This window comes from Bradysia coprophila, chromosome X (assembly GCF_014529535.1).
Source record: "Bradysia coprophila strain Holo2 chromosome X, BU_Bcop_v1, whole genome shotgun sequence".
Classification (NCBI taxonomy): Eukaryota; Metazoa; Arthropoda; class Insecta; order Diptera; family Sciaridae; genus Bradysia; species Bradysia coprophila.
Genome location: NC_050737.1, coordinates 3,569,194 through 3,586,290, shown reverse-complemented (window position 1 = coordinate 3,586,290; position 17,097 = coordinate 3,569,194). Strand labels below are relative to the sequence as shown.

At 36.9% G+C, this 17,097-nt stretch overlaps 5 protein-coding genes across 6 annotated transcripts; 3 read left to right on the top strand and 2 right to left on the bottom strand.

The window, feature by feature from the left end:
• The first annotated feature begins 1,900 nt into the window (after window positions 1–1,900).
• Window positions 1,901–4,238, top strand: LOC119083800. Of its 2 annotated transcripts, none has more exons than XM_037193611.1 (2): window positions 1,901–1,956; window positions 2,678–4,238. In XM_037193611.1, the coding sequence occupies exon 2, from the start codon at window positions 2,682–2,684 to the stop codon at window positions 3,912–3,914; it is 1,233 nt and encodes a 410-aa protein (XP_037049506.1). In that variant the 5' UTR covers window positions 1,901–1,956; window positions 2,678–2,681; the 3' UTR covers window positions 3,915–4,238. The 2 variants fall into 2 exon arrangements, with proteins under 2 accessions (XP_037049506.1, XP_037049507.1); XM_037193612.1 differs by lacking the exon at window positions 1,901–1,956 and adding an exon at window positions 2,053–2,193.
• Window positions 4,239–4,483: 245 nt separating this feature from the next.
• Window positions 4,484–7,670, bottom strand: LOC119083778 (ATP-binding cassette sub-family G member 1-like). Its single transcript, XM_037193579.1, has 5 exons — window positions 7,444–7,670; window positions 6,305–7,375; window positions 6,105–6,251; window positions 5,930–6,042; window positions 4,484–5,865 (listed from the first exon to the last, which is right to left on the bottom strand). Exons 1-5 carry the CDS (start codon window positions 7,520–7,522, stop codon window positions 5,530–5,532), a joined length of 1,746 nt encoding a protein of 581 aa, XP_037049474.1. The 5' UTR covers window positions 7,523–7,670; the 3' UTR covers window positions 4,484–5,529.
• A 1,605-nt stretch (window positions 7,671–9,275) lies between these two features.
• On the top strand, window positions 9,276–10,757 carry LOC119085665 (protein ALP1-like). Its single transcript, XM_037196113.1, has 2 exons — window positions 9,276–9,802; window positions 9,863–10,757. The coding sequence occupies exons 1-2, from the start codon at window positions 9,318–9,320 to the stop codon at window positions 10,755–10,757; spliced, it is 1,380 nt and encodes a 459-aa protein (XP_037052008.1). The 5' UTR covers window positions 9,276–9,317.
• A 1,326-nt stretch (window positions 10,758–12,083) lies between these two features.
• LOC119083739 lies at window positions 12,084–13,780 on the bottom strand. Its single transcript, XM_037193536.1, has 2 exons — window positions 13,400–13,780; window positions 12,084–13,344 (listed from the first exon to the last, which is right to left on the bottom strand). The coding sequence occupies exons 1-2, from the start codon at window positions 13,474–13,476 to the stop codon at window positions 12,348–12,350; spliced, it is 1,074 nt and encodes a 357-aa protein (XP_037049431.1). The 5' UTR covers window positions 13,477–13,780; the 3' UTR covers window positions 12,084–12,347.
• A 673-nt stretch (window positions 13,781–14,453) lies between these two features.
• Window positions 14,454–16,813, top strand: LOC119083728 (SET domain-containing protein SmydA-8-like). Its single transcript, XM_037193530.1, has 4 exons — window positions 14,454–14,904; window positions 14,964–15,290; window positions 15,354–15,580; window positions 15,827–16,813. Exons 1-4 carry the CDS (start codon window positions 14,564–14,566, stop codon window positions 16,411–16,413), a joined length of 1,482 nt encoding a protein of 493 aa, XP_037049425.1. The 5' UTR covers window positions 14,454–14,563; the 3' UTR covers window positions 16,414–16,813.
• The last annotated feature ends 284 nt before the right edge of the window (window positions 16,814–17,097 follow it).

The window sequence follows — 17,097 nt, the reverse complement described above, 5'->3', positions numbered from 1 at the left end:
GATATCATTCATTTTAGAAATTGTACTTCAAAGACTGCGTCACACTTTCTCGAAGAGATTTTTGTTGGGATATTATCCTGCAAGCTAACGGATATTTTCGGACAAATGCCCCCTATATATGACATTAGCGAGTTGTAATTTCAATCAATTCTAAGTCCATTGCTTAAAGAACGCTAAAATATCGTCATTCGCGGAATTAAAAATTGCTCTCTAAATACGATAATATACCTAACAAAGTCTGTTCATGTCGCATTATCCCTGAAGTACCTGGAGACACCGATGAGAGGAATATATTTTTGAAAATGGTGTTAATTTACCCGAATCATTAGAATCGAAAACGAAACACCCGAATAACCCAAATTTTTATTACCTTTTTCCGGCTTAACAACATTCAGCTTCAAAATTTTTTTTGTTTTGTGTAAATATAAACATAAAATATTCTACAAGTAAGGTCATTAGGACCTGTAATTAGCATTTATGTACGTCTCTTTTTTGTTCGAGTTCTTGTCTCACAACAATTACCTGATTGAATTTGATGGATCAAAGGAAACTGAGACACAGTCTAATAGTTGATCTCAACGAGTGAAGTAAAGTAGGAAAGTAAAACGTTAAATTAACTATAAATTTGAAATGAATGATATCGAAATAAGTTCAATGTTGAAGGAAAGATGGTATGTTCAATTTCAATTTTTCAATTATTTATTTATTTATTTTTTGCTCTGTTCCCAGCCAAGGGTGTTCTTTTTTTACTTCTATTTTTTAAATATTCCTGACCCTGAGCAACTCTGTTATAAAAAAAAAACTTTTTTTTAAGTTGAAAAGGTTGACCTCTAACTCCAGACTCAGATTCTGTTTTTTTTTATTGTAGTGTTTGTGATCGATTCAGTTTATTAAAACATTTTATTCACTTTGTGTTGTGAAGAAACGAAAGAAATATTTCTTTGTCATTGTTACTATGACTCAGGAACGTACATTGGACGCATCCAACTAGTATATTTTGTACTAAGTGTTGAAAAGGGGAATTTTTCAGCGGCCGATAAACTTTTTGGCCGCAATTACCTTGTTATTGGCAGTAACCAAAATTTTTTGATCAAATGTGCGTCTAATATTAACCTGATGGCGAAAAAATTTTCTGGTACCTTTGCTCTCTATAATTAAAACCTTATATCCTACGGGCTACTTTAAGCCAAATATCATTTTTAACTGACTCGTAGCAATGGAATAGTACATTTCGTACCTAGGACTAAAAGTCTTGTTTGGCTTGTGAGAGGTTTCCAGACAGAGCCGAAGGCGAATAGTATTTTTCATATTGGAAGGATCCTAGGTATGAAAAATCTTATTATATAAAAAAAACGTACCAAACTGAGCAGACTGATATTTCGGTATTCCAAACGAATAATCATTCTACCAACGCACTTCAAGCAAAAGTGATCATAGTCGACAGCTGCCAAATAGAGTACAATTTTGTATGAAATTGTTTTTTTTACAGTGTTTCACAGTTGTGTGATACACCGTCAAGTTTCAGTACCATATTTAGAGTATCACTCATACTTGAAGTGCGTTGATTCTACTGTTCCAGTTACTTACCCAGACAAAGTTTATTTATCAAGCGTGTTAATGAAAAAAGGTAAATGTAGTCGTTGGAAAACTGCGTCGATTCAGAGGCGCCGTCAACAAATTGAACACTGACATCGCTGATAGAAATATGATATTTTATGAACATTTTAATAAAATAGCTGTGTATTAACTGCTCGTCCGTTTTATTAAGAAGATCGTGTCTGGCTATCAGACCTTCGACAAAACTCGCCGCCTCTGCCTTAATGCGAAAATTTTATCATCCATATGTCTAAACATATTGCAATATAAGGAAACTAAACAATATGAATGCACTAACGATACACACTCAATGTGAACCAGATGTGTAGACAACGAGGTAGACAGATATTCAAACTCAAGGTACAGTTGAATTAACGTTTCCATGGCATACCTCTTTTTACTTTAGTGTTTCTACCTACGTCGTGAATTTATTTGTGGATTGCTGGTAGAGTAAAATTGTAAAAGATAAGACGATTTAGTGTTAACAATATTTGTGTGTCAGTTAGTTTCTTTTGTGGTACTGGTTCGAATATTATCAAACAAAAGAAAAATTTCAAATCAATTCTACACACTTTTGAGATGGAAAAATCGAAAAATGTTCGTAAAAAGTGATCAAAGAGAACTTACATCATATACTTTCATGTGAACTGTGAACTCAATTTTTTAGAACATCAATATGTAGAATATATTCCGATGTCTCCGAAGTATTAATTATACACACCCAACTGAACACCGCCGAAGTTTTTGTTTGTTTTAGAACTAGGGAGTGTTTTTAACAACGAAGTATGGACAGAAGCTTAGGCAAAGTGGGAAAGGGAACCCTTTTTCTTTATACAGCTGCTGACGCTGTTTAACTGACGGTTTGCTGTCTAGTGCTTTTAGTTTGCTTTAGTGACGAATCGACATCAATAAACAGTAGAGGGGAAAAAATTCCACCTAGGACCCATACTAATTCAAACTCCGGATGTGATGATTTTCGTCTCCATATCCATAGTCGTACTCTACAAGGAGTGCACAATGGAAAGAAATATCAATGTTATTCGTGTCCTCTTAACGTTCCATTCTTATTGTTTGTTTACAGCAAAATGCACCCACAGGAAAACGCCCCCACTGTTCACCAAAACACGGTTCCTCCAACGTCGCTGCTGGATTTGAATGTACATTGCCTCCTCACCATTTTCTGTAAGCTAGACCTACCAGATTTAACGAGAGCCTCATCCGTGTCCCATCGATTCCAAGATTTGGCAGCCGAAGCTTTCAAATATGAATGGAAAAACCAATTGATTCGAGTCAGCAACATCAGCCAGGACATGAAATTGGAAGCGACGGCAGTTTTACGGAATTTTGGCAATCGGTTGGAGAAAGTTGAGATTGCCTTTGACAAGCACGGAAACGATAAATTCTTCAAAATGTTCGTTGACAAGTGCGGTTCGCAATTAACGAAACTCAATTTCTCCTGTTCATGCTTAAACGTGAATTTGGAGAAAATTTTAAACAAGGAAAATATCCGACGCTGCAATGAAAAATTCGTTAACTTGAAGATGATGCGATTTGGGGATAACATAGAACACATCACTCAACCGGAATGCATTGAGCAACACTTTCCAGCATTGGAGGAGTTAAACCTGAATGGCTCTCCATTCGAAAATCAAAACATTTTTCAATTCGTCAGTTACAATCCTCAGATCAAAAATTTGTCTTCATTTCACTACAACAACATACTCGATGCTGCAGATATGATCGAAGTGATCGACCAACAAGTACCACAACTGGAAGTACTTGGTTTGTGGATACATGGTCAAACGGATGACAGTGAATATCAACCACGTTTTTTGAAAGCCCTGAAGTGTTTAATGATTCAGAATCACGGGACCACAGCGAATTTACAACGTTTGTCAATATCCACCGAAAGATTAGTAGAAATGGAATTGGCACTAAGTCTATGTGATAAGAATTCGATTGACTTTATCTGCCAGCACAAAGAACTAACCAAATTAACTATCTACATCTATACAGACAATCTGTTTGTTTCCAAATATTTGGCACAACTTAAGAAGCATCTGCCAAAGTTGACTCAGATAGAGATTTTCGGTTTTTGGAGTGATCTCAATCACACAGACATTGTGCTATTCGTTCATGGTTGCCAACAGTTGGTCAAATTTATTCTACGAGATAACACGCGACTGAACATTTTAGAAGACGTGGTCCAACTTCATAAAAAATTGGAATCAACACAATGGACGGTTCGCTATATTCCTTCCAAACGTCAACTGCAATTTGATCAAGTATGTAATAAACGATACGAATGGAAAAAGTAATTTAGCAATAGGGCATGGGACGACGTTGAAAACGACAAAAGAGACATCCCTGTTTTCATAGCTGAATATCGTTTCTTGAAGTTTTATCCTGACAGCCTCAACCGTGCCATATTCAGCTATAGAAAATGTACTGACAAGTGATGGTGAAAACGTCAACAAGATCCATGCCCCAGCTCCATTGCATTATACCTATTAAGTAGAATAATTTATTAAGCTATGTCGAAAGTACAATAGTTTTAAAGGGCGCCTAGACGCGTATGGTAGATTTTATATTACCATATTTTTACATTTTTCAATTAATAAAGTTACAACAATTCTCTTGCACTTGACTTGAATCCTCATTTAGTTAATGGAACGTAGAATTCCTGCTAGGTTCAGAAACTAGCGGTTCAGGTGGTGATTTTATTAACTTTAAGAACAATGGTTCTCCTATGTTAATGAGTGATAGCTCGTTAGATTCGTCTTTCAATTCTAGGGAATAAACTTTTATTTTTTCGAAAAAAAAATTAAGTACAGGCATGTCAGAGGGTGCCGATAATAACTCAAGAAATTTTAAATTATTGTAATGTTAATTGTAATTGGAAAGACCTATAGGTAAAGTATACTCACTGACTGACGGGAGTATATCCACGAGAATTCTGACTAAAAATATAGTAGCCTGCAGCATTGATGTTCCGCTAACGTTCATGATGCTCGGTATCGTTTCGTCTTTCAAAATAGAGTACTGAAAATAGACAGTGATCAAACAAGTTCTGTCATTTTTATAGTACTGTATTTGGCAGCTGTCACTACGATCACTATCGCTAACAGTGCGTTGCTGTGAGTCAATTTTACATTGTTATTGTTCTTGTCTGAGCTTTCACTAAGACGTTTGATTAGACGACTTTGTATTCCACACGTGTAGCAAATACAGAACAAACAAGAAATTGATTTATTAAAAACAGAGCCGAGGTTGTAGCCATCAATTGTTGTTGCATTGCGTAAATTCATAGGAATTCGTTTACGAATAAAGAGTCATTCTGTTCTAACAGTGTCTATATCAAAATCAATTATTTTTTACGTAACGACAAGGCATTTTAGAAGTGTATGAATACAGCGTAATAAAATTTACAAGCAGACACTGTTCGATTTTTGGCCTCCTAATTTTGTAAACAATTGGTGTGATATTGGTAACGATTATTCTCCAGTCAGGCAACAATCATCTGTATTTTTTCAGCATGCGTTAGGAAAAAACTATTGTGCGTGTGGAAAAATTGAGAAGACATCGTGTTGAAATATCTAGACTTCGTAGCTAAAGCATTCTCGCATGTATCGGGCTCTTCATCCAGACAATTTAAACCAAATTGAAATTTCGAAATTCAGCGTAGGTAATTCAAACGTAAAAATACGTTCAGAGTAATGCAACACTATTAATATTTAAGGATGTCTTGCAAATGCGGTCATATGAATTATACTGAGAGTAGATAGCCTAATCAGTTCCAATGATTAATCAATCTTAATACGTGACCCGAGTGCATTGTGTGCTACTTATTATACGGCTTTATAAACTTCACATTGTTGTCAGCTGCAATTATTAACAATCAGCCTATATAGGCGTTTTAACTGTAACATTTCATCAATGTAATCTCTTCAATTTCAACTTCATGTTAATGTAGGTGCAAATGTGAACAATTAAAAAAATGATAAAAAACGGATGAAATGAAATGGTAGCTGGAGCATCGAGAAACTTTAAGAAATCTTTTGGATCTCTATATTGACAGTAAATGTAGTCACAGGGCAGCTTTTCCCGATCATAGCCGAATAGAGCAACGGTTATCCCATGGTTAGCGTGATTTAGAAAAACAATGTCGAAAATCCATTTCAGCCATGGCTGAACGTCCTTCTTTAATAGCAAAACTCCAGAAAATACCGTATGGAAGGCCACTATTGATGAACCAATTACCAATGAAATCTGTGAAGCAGCAGATGAGCATTATTCGATTGAACAACTAGAGAAATTTGCACTTAATATTTACCGTTAGATTAGAAAATATCGAACCGGCTAACAAACCGAACGCTTGTGCGTCGAGCGATAACAAAATCCCGATGAGAAATATCAGTAGTAGACGATGCACTTCCATGGGCTGACCTGTTAACCATTGAACTATTTTGTTAAGGTTGTTGCTTTGTGATAAATTATTTATATCTAACCCGATAAGTAACACGATATCAAAACGAAGACAAGGGTTATTCCAACTAGCATTGGCAGATCGACGATAATTAACGCTAAATAATAGCTCATCGATGAATACCATCGATTGAAGTGTTCACTCCCTAGAATTGGAAGATCCATTGGAACTGCAAGAACGAAAATTAGTTCAAATGATCGTAATTTCAATAAGAGGTCTTACACCGGAGTGCCAGTGAGTAGAATGAAGCGAAGAGCAAATATTGTGTGGAGCCCAATACAAATTTGTATGTATCCATGATGTGATTCGCAAATGGTCCGACATCATAAAATGAAGCACCGGTCACAAGTCCCATTACTATTGCAACTATGACCCTTATGAACAGGTAATTCGTGTCTCGTTTCATTAAAAGGAAATTTCGTTGAATTAATAGGAGTAATTGGTGGGAGAATGTGGAATTGTATTTTCTTGTTTTTGTTTTCATTATGCAATCGTCACGAGTCTCCAAGTCCAATTCATTTCTGTAATCTTCGCTTAGACCATTGCCGATCTTTCCGGTTAAGGTGTGATTCAGTTCACCATACTGGTTCGTTGCTATTTCTATTAAATAATCGGCAGGATTAAAAGATTCTGGACAATTCATATCTAGTTCAGCCAGAAACGGAACTACATTTCCGTTTGCCCCTTGATAAATACACCTGCCTTCGGCTATGGCATAGATATGATCAAATCTTCGTAACATCAGAGCTGAAGGAGCGTGAATGGAGCATATCACCGATTTACCAGACTTTGCTAGCTCACTGAGGAACGTAACAATTTTATATGCCGCAGAAGAATCCAAACCAGTTGTAGGCTCATCAAGGAATAATATCGACGGATCGCTGACAAGCTCAACGGCAATCGACAAACGCTTTCTTTCTCCGCCACTCAGATGTTTCGTCAACGTATCACCAGCATTGATAAGATCCAATTGATTTAAAATAGCATCGCATTTACGCTTTTGCTGCACTATACTGGTTGTTGGACTCGTTTTAAATTTAAATGCAAAATATATTGCTTCTCTTACGGTCAGCAGCGGATGAAGCATTCGATCATGCATGATGTACGAGGATTGATTTCGGATAAGTTTGTAGTTCGGTGTGTCGACTGTTAACGTTCCACTAAAGTTGTCTTCGAACATTCCACTCAATATTTTCAACATTGTTGTTTTTCCGGAACCACTCGGTCCGATAATAACCGATAATTCGCCCGCACGGAATGTCCCAGAAATGCCATCGAGTATCGTTTTATTAGCTACGAAACAGTGGCCCTTAATTAATACAATGCACTTTCATTATCAATAATAAAACATTTTTTTTTACTTCGTTTAAATATTCCAGTTTTCACTTTGTAAGTTAGTTGTTCGAAACGAATATCAAGACCACCTTTCCCTGACGACATTGTCTGAATAAATAAAATCGTAAACTGTTTTTCATTTAAAAATTTTTATCGTATCACGTCGTGTCACGGATGGGCTGAACAAAGCAAAAAATTGTTCTACGGTATACCTCTAAGTGTCTTAGTTTTTTTTATCGCTAATTTGAAGTATCAAACATGCATCAAAATAAACTTTACTCTGTCGTGACGCCGTAGAACAGTTTTTAGCTTAGAATGATGGGACTTAACAATAAAACACTTTTTTTCGTAACTTTCAGGCACACTATGGAAAGACGTCGTTCTTATCACTTTTCTCGAACGGATCGATGAAAAAGATTTTCTGTCTGAACGAAAAAGTTTTGTTTTTGCCTTGAGAACGATGCGATGTTCCGTTGAGAAATCCCATGTTCACGAAACTCGCAAATTAAAGTTGTTCAGCCCCACCGTGGTGTATATTCATATGAGTAATATGGATAATATGTAGTGAATACAGGCCTGAACTGGCTAACGATGCCTTCTGACATTTTACTCTCTTACAAGTCTCTTAAAATTTATGAACTTTATGTAAAATTCTCTAGCTATGCACAGAGGTGCCAATTCACGCCATAAGTGCGGTCGAAACTCAAAATGGAAAGAACCGAAATTCTTTCTAACGCAGCTTCATTTTCATACAAAAGAAGCGTGTTGAACCGTATTTTTCAGTTCACTTGTTCATCGACTCGTTCACTTACGGCGTTAATATAACAAATGCAAAGTAAAAACTCATCGAAATCTGTCCAATTAATTCATAATATGGCTAGTTCGGATCTGGGTAAATTGAATTTATAATCGAGATGCGAGTTTGATGTTGGTTGATATACAATTTGTGTGAGTGTGTCATCACTCGATATAATGTGTACACGAATTCGACAACGACAACTAAACTTGTTGAATCTCTTATATTGAGAGTACATCGTTTTAAATAAACAGATTTATTGAGTTCGTATAATGTATTATAATATGTAGTCGCTATACCACTTGTAATATCGTGCTGTTTATTGAGACGTATTTGCAATATCGTGTTGTTTATCCAGATTTTTTTGTTGCTCTCTAACGTACCATTATAACTGTTGATAAACCTAAAAACTACTGTCCTATATTTTTTATTCAAATATTCTTCTTATTCCTTTACTAGGAAGGGAGGTAATGTGGCCCTTTCCTCATTAGGGAAAACCCTTCACCTCGCTCGTAAAGTAAAATAGCATACTGCACACGGGAAATAACTTGATATTTTGTATCACGAGCTCCAGCGCTAGGATCCTTTTACTCATCTGGATCGAGATATCAAATTACTTCCCTGGTACAGTAATCTACTATTTATTATAAAATGCAAAAAAAGTACTGCTCACTACCACTTCCTTTCGAAATTCGACGCATGGCATGAATTCGTTTCTTTTATTTTTGACATCATTTTCGTATCAAAATAACGGGAGAGAAGCGTATCATTTCTTTAATGTGGAAATGCAGGGTGACTATACATATACAGAGACATCAATCAAAGCACCTATCATAGCGATATAATATTGGGTATGTCAAAATACTACACTAATATCATATTATTAGGTATTAAAGTCTGATCATGCAACACATGTACTGTACCAGGAATTTTCACACATGTAGGTACTTGCATATGCAGTGCATATTATGCACCGTATTGTGTACCCTAAATTTTAACTAAAACGAGTAAACAGAGCAACCTTTTATTGTTCCGAACGTCATTCACTTAAGTTTGTGTTTCTAAAGTTTGAAACGTATCTACGTACTTGCATACTAGTGAAATATGGATAACGTGGATGAGATCGATGAACTGGAAGAATTTTCTTTATATTCTGAATTCATGAAATTAATAAGCGAATCAGTAGTCACTGAAAGTGTGGTCAAATTAAGTGAATATGTTTCGTGTGACCAAAACGTCGAAGACATGATCAATGATGGAGAAGTAGATGCTGATGCCGATAACGAAATTTTGCAATGCATCATTAACTTGATCGAACTGGACTATATGCTGCAAGACGACTGTCCAAAAAAGAGACGCAAAGGTGAACGAAGATGGGGAGTGCATCCGATAAATCAAATGAGACAGGAGCAAGGTCATTTCAATAATCTCTTTGAGGAAATGTTGGCTCATGATCACGACAAGTTTTTTAACTACACCAGGATGACACCTGAAAGGTTCCAACACCTTTTTGAACTAATCGAATCAAGAATTACAAAATTTGCTCCGAATGCTATTCCGGCTAAGTGTAGACTTCTTCTAACGCTACGGTATTTTAAATTTAAATTTTAATTTGGTGTTCTGTTCAACGATAAGTTCGTTACTTTCAGTTTTCTGGCAACTGGCGATTCATTGAAAAGTCTCCATTATAATTTTCGAGTTGGGATATCTACAGCATATTACATAATAGGTGAAACTTGTGATGCATTGTGGGATGTCTTACAGCCTATCTATTTGAAGTTTCCTGAAAAAAACGATTGGATAAGAATTGAATCCCAGTTTCGCGAAAAATTAAATCTTCCCAACTGTGCTGGCGCCATGGATGGAAAGCTGATTGAAATATTTGCACCGAATCGTTCAGGATCACTATATTTCAACTACAACAAATTTTTCAGTGAAAATTTGCTGGCGGTTTGTGATGCACTGAAAAATTTCATATATGTCGATATAGGTAGCTATGGACAACAGACAGATGGAGGTGTACTATTTAATTCAACGTTTGGCAAGCGATTGGATTTACACAAATTAGATTTTCCACCACCAACACCACTACCTCATACTACAGTTCCTTTTCCATTTTTTATCATCGCAGACAGTGCATTCCCTTTGAAGGAACACTTATTGACACCGTACGCTGGGAACCAACTTAACTTGTCAGACGCTGAAATCAATTTCAACAATGAGCATAGTAGTGTCCGAAAAATAATCGAAAACACATTTGGTATTTTGGTTAGACGATGGCAGGTATTTAGTGGACCGATTGAAATGCACCCAACAAACGTTGATAAAATAATAAAAGCTGCCGTTGTTTTACACAATTACATCAAATCATTTGACGACCCTTCTGCGATTCGGTACATGCGTGAGGATAGATTCACACATCCAGCTACGGAATCATTGCGAAGCTTCTACGAAGCAGGATTGAAATTACATGCAGCTAATGAGAGTGAATATGCTGGTGTTGTCAGGGATACGTATGCGAGCTACTTAATGAATGTATTGTGAAATTTTTTTAAGTTCGCAGCATAAACCTCTTACAAAAAAATATAAAAGCGCGAGACTCTGAGCATGAAGTTTAAAAAAATAACACAGACACAAAATCTTAATCGATCGGAGCTGTTCCGTTTGTTTGTTTTGATTGTGCAGTATAATATAATATACATAAAACTAAACGCAATGTACAAATTACATTTGACGTTGTAGAATTTACTGATGGTTTGTTGTGAGTCAAATCAAGTACTAGATGTAGTGTGAAATCGTGTTTGATATAAATACAGGTGAACCGAATCTATATATTTTATTTCAAACGATAATAGTTAAATAGTAAGTTAAAATCCAAAATCATGCATAATACAGCTTAAAAAACTAACACAGATACAAGGTCTTAATGGATCGAACTGTTTGTTTTACAATAAAGAGACTGATTGTATGAATTTGTCTGTTTTAATGTAATTTTAAAGTTATTGAATTTCTTGATTTTAATGTCATTTTAAAGTTATAGAATTTCTTGATTTTCTGTTACTGAAGTACTAGAATTCCTCATTTTGATTTTGGTATATAGAGAAGAACCGACTCTATACATGTTATTTCTGTAGCATCTACAGTTTAGAAAAATAACACAGAGACAAGATCTGAATGGATAAACCTGTTCTATTAAAATAATGAGACAATGTCTTTCGTTTTGACTATACAGATTTGTTTGCACTAAATGCAATTGTTCGCATTTGTTATAATTTGCAGTTTTATAACGTGGAGTGCATACTTTAGGTATCAATTTAGAGATTTAAAATGATTTTTAGCATCGTACGAAGTACTGGGGCTTTTAATACTGTTAGGTCGTTCGTAATACGTGGAATTCAGAGCAGACGATAAGGCCATAGATGACGAAAAAAAATGTACATCTGTCCATGAAGAGCAAAATTTTAGTAAATCTCGAACAATTTTGAATTTTTTCCCATGTTATCATAATTGTGGATTTAACTTCGAAGATGGACATATTTTATTTCGGTCCTCCCCGAGCTAGGGCCGCCTACGTGTTTTATGGTCTTTTGAGGAATCCGTTTTTAAAATCGTGAAGTCCTCCGAGGTGACATAAGACCATACCTGGGTAGTTTATAATCATTACTTAGACTTAATGGTAGTAGCTCGTTTTTGCTATTTTTTTTTTAATTTCAAAGGTACTTCGTGTGCGCAACTTACAAGTTGAACAATTTCTATAAAAATTTTACCTTTCGCGCGGGCACGCACTACAATTACGGACGCAATAAAGTTGTACGCATTAGGGTTGCGAAGAGTAAAAAACATTAAAGCTCTCAGCCTCTTTGTTGTAGAATACTTGACTCTGGTTGAGTTGAACATACCTCGAATAAAAGGATGGAATAATGATGAGAGTCAAAACGAAGTAGTAGAACTCATTTTTATCGGCTTTGTCATCGGTTTATTTCAAAAGATAACAGTTAAATAGTAAGTTAAAATGCAAAATCATACATGGAGAAAAATACGACTGATCAATGTCAGAAAATGTTAGGACGCGTCACTCAAACACTCGCGGCTAGTTTAAAAAAATAACACAGATACAAAATCTTAATGTAATTTTCAAATCGAATGCTGATTTACTAACTCCAAGATCTCCCGCTCCAAATTTGGAAGAATGTCCTGGGAGACCAATGACAATTTCGTTCCCAGGTACGCTAGGAACGGAGCGTATGGAGATCGCTCCGATTTTTCAGTGACTTTATTCGTTATAGCGGTCAAACAGGACTCCATTTGCTGTCTAATTGCTTCGATGCGCTGATCTTTTGAGGCTGTTGTGGCTGGATTTGTCGGAGCTACAATTGGTACTGTATTAGCGTTAGAAGATGTTTCGTTGGATTGATTGACAGCAGATCGATTTGCATTGGATTTGTATTTTTTTGACGGAGGTAACGTGGAAAGTATGTTTTTTGGTTTTGAAGCATTTGGAACCAGTTGATTGGCTGCTGGAGTAAGTTTTCGACATGACGGTGGTATTATTTTTTGTGAGGCGCTTGTGCCAGGATGTGGTGAAACATAGTCGTCCATATCAAATGAATCTTCGATTGTGGGTGATAGTTCATTTATTTCACTTCGCATTGGGTTAATACGGGCCGAGGTTCCCTTTGCTGTTGTTGGAATGGACTGACGCGATGGTACATTGACCTTTGTTGATGTTGCATTCGAATAAGGTGACATATAACCGTCAACGGGTTCATCGATTTGTTCTTGTGGGATCTCGTTGTCTACAGCTTCGACGGCGGAATCGTGTTGTTGGTCAACGCGTACGTCAATACTAGGTGTAGACACATAAGTAAAGGTTGACACTTCACCGGTATATTTCGATATAACCCGTTTAACTGACGTGTGTTGACCACTTTTGTCCATATTTTCATCCAAATGCTCATCATTGCCATTTTTCTCGTAACCCCCATCTTGCAACTCTAATTCATCGATTTCGATTCCGTCCTCCAACTGGATCTCAATATTAGATTCGCTCTCGTCGACAAGATCAGTTTCCAGGTCACTGTTATTCGATGTACCTTTGTCCTCGTCAAACGATGTATCGTTTGTAAACGTCCTAAAAATAAGTTGAGCTCATCATCCAATAAATTCAATCGACAATGTTTACATACGATCTCGGCTGTATGAATGAATCAAGGAAACGGAGCCGCTCGAAATATACCCAGTATCTTTGAGTTCCACATTTCATACGTCTTTTCACTTCAATGTTCCGTTTCTCGCGGCAATATTTCTGGCGTAACGAAGCGTACTTTTTCTTTGCACCATCCACTAGCAATTTCAAGATTTATAAATTTATGTGAGTTGTTTCGATTCGTTAAAATTACCGGTCATTCTGCTTTCGTCAGCCAAACGTTTCCATACCTCTTCCTTCTTCCGTATATTCTTAAATTCCTTTAATGATTTATCATAAAGGATTCGGTTACTTTGAATCAAATTTATGAATAAATCTGTGGAAGCCTCCATTTGCACACAAAATTTATGCACACTGAGGGGGTTGATCGATATATTTTGACAAACAACCGTTTCTGACCTACTATGATCTGTTAAAATTGTGCTAAATATGTGAAAGTGGCACAAGTCATTTTGTACATATGTAGGGATTAGTACATATGTAGCATGATCGACACTTTAGGTTACTACCATACTCGCAGCACCCTGAGAAAATGAAATATCCACACCTCTGTCACTTGCGATAATTTTCCTTCTTACAGGGCTTCGCAAGTAATAGTATATTACTTCCGAGGTTCCAAGTTGTGTATTTGATAAGTGGGGTGTTACAGCCCGACCCGAAGGGGAACGTAAAATACCTTACGTAATTGTTTGGACATTGTTATTTTGCCACGAGGGATTACTCTAAGGAAGACAAATTCCATGCCCAGTCAAGTGCATTACTGTCTAGAATCTGTCGTTACGCATGTGAAAATTTCCACTGACGACGAGAATGTGATACCCTACGTTATTGAAATTGAAACATATTTGACCCATTCGATGTATTTCGATGATGAATTGATATAAACATAAGCACGTAACAAAGACTTTATTATATTGAACCTTATCTGTCGTTAAATGATAAGAATGTATGTAAACAAGTCATAGCGAATAAAATGCATCAAATGAATAAGTATTTTTAGCTGTGAATTATCAACAAATGACGTTCACGTTGTTACCCGTTATGTGCGCCGCTTGACTATAGCAACAGTTATAAATAGAATGTGGCCGTCTACAAAAATAATTTCGATACAAATCGAAAGTCAGTACACGGAGGTTTAAGAAAAATGTCGGATCACTTTAAAGTACTCGAAAACGCTGAATTCGGCCGATATTCTTGTGCCACGAAAAATATTTCCGCTGGTGAAGTAATATTCGAAGAATATCCATTTGTTGTCGGACCCAAACCGAATACTCCGCCGGTGTGTTTGGGTTGTTGTTGTCCCTTAGATGGAAGTGCTGACGGTCCCCGATGTCCACCATGTCGTTGGCCATTGTGTGAAAATTGCAACGGAAACGACCTTCATCGGGACGAGTGTAGGGTGTTCGTTGAATGTAAAGTATATTTTCAGGATTTTCCCAGCTTAGAGGAACCTTGCATGCAACTGGACTGCATAACTCCACTTCGGTAGAGCGAGGTGATAAATTCATTTGCACTTTCATGTAAAATATTTGGATTTTCTGTAGATTCTTACTGCAAAAAGAAGTGAACCCGAAACGGTGGGATGCAGAAATTGCACTAATGGAGCACCACGTAGAGAGGCGGAGATTAACGGAACAATGGAACGCTGATCAGCAAAACGTTGTACAATATTTGTGTGGTCCATGCAAACTGCAGGACCGATTTTCCGAAGAACTAATTCAACAAGTTTGTGGAATATTGGAAGTGAATGCTTTTGAAGCACGTACAACATCCGGTTACAATGTCCGGTGTATTTTTCCGAAAACAGCCATTATGGCGCATAGTTGTGTACCAAATACTTCACACTCGATTCATCCGAGCAACGAATTCAAGTTAGTGTCTACATTACTCACCAAGTTCTGTGTGTCTAAGCAGAGCGGTTTTTTCAATCTTAGAATAGTGGTCCGAGCATCAATAAATATAAACCAAGACGACATTCTGCACACAACGTATACTAACCTTCTGGATGGAACATCGGCAAGGCAGACCCATTTGAAAAGCAGCAAATTTTTTGTTTGTCGATGCGAACGTTGCAATGACCCAACTGAGCTTAAAACCCACTTCAGTTCATTGAAATGCAGCAAATGTGATTTGGGCTTAGTCTGCATATCCGATCCCAACGGTAAGTTAGTGACCCAAGGTGTTCTATCAGCAGGTTACTCAGATCACTTTCTTTCACTGTATCAGACACAAAAATTTCGGTACTGCACTTTGCTACGAAGTTAGATGTGGACCGAATAAATGTATGAAAATCACGACAAATTTTGTCGACATTTTGTGTGATCTCTTATGTAAATCCTTTTGTACATTATTACCCACATTGTTACCAACAACATATTTCATAAATTTATATCTATTCTACCAACAGACATCGAGAGCATGTGGAAATGCAGTCGTTGCGATTTCAATACCAATGCAACAGCGGTTCAACGAGCTCTATCGATCATCCAAACAGAAGTCGATGCTATACAATCGATGGATTTCAGTGCAGAACGTTTGGAAAAATGTGAACAATTATTTCGAAAATATCGTAGCGTTTTCCATCCACAACACTACATACAGACTGGTCTACGCCAAAATTTAATTGAAATGTACGGACGTGTTGAGGGCTATGAGCTACAAGATCTGCCCGATGTTATGCTTGAGCATAAAATTGATCTATGCCGCCAGGTGCTGAACGTATTGAACGTTATTCATCCCGGAAAAACTAGATGCCGTGCTATGTTAATGTATGAACTACACGCACCGCTAGTACTAATAGCCAGGTCAGCGTATGCAGCTGGTGTTTTACAAGGTGATGCTCTCAAATCAAAGCTTCAAGAAGCTGTCGATTTACTCGAAGAATGTACGCCAATTTTGGAATGGGAAGATTCGACAACAGTGGAGTATACGATAGGGCGGATTGCTAGAGAATCGTTAGCACAATTGAAAGAAAGCATGAGAGCAATTATTTAATTTGTGTTGCGAGTTTACTACATACTCGAATTTATGTGCCTTCAGTTGTTTATCCAAACAATACCGTTCTGAGTCATTCAAATCAACGTACTGCATCACTACAGATTGCGCAGACCACCATTCTTCTAGTATAAAGCGTTATGTTTGGCATGCGCAGGACCTCGATGACTATATACCATACCACACAATATCAGCGAACGAAAAACTTGTATTGTCGTACACCTAGCGAAGAAAAGTGGATATCGCTACCGACCACGACGATAAGTTGATTGATGCTGCCTCCAGTCAGACGTTGCCATTGCCTGACTTTGATTGTAATTGGTAAATTGTGTATCCAAACTTATTTTATTCATCCACACAATAAAGAAGATTGAAATCATTGCATAGAGAATATGTGTAAAGCAACAGAAAGTTGAGCTATTTAGAGGGAATGCAGTATTTGTCGCTGCTTCCTTTTTGGGAAATATTTTTATTCGAGCATCGAACTTCTCCCTGTTTTATATGACGTTTTATTCTGTCGCATAGGCTCATCGCTCCCCTATGTAACGGTGTGAACCTTTTCCAGAAGATTTCCAACATAAAAATAATACAACTTAGTCCTAAGCCGCCAATGAGTAACACCAAAATGCCATAAATTCGATAAATAGTCAATGGCTGAAGTTTACTTTCGGACTTTCCGTCGAC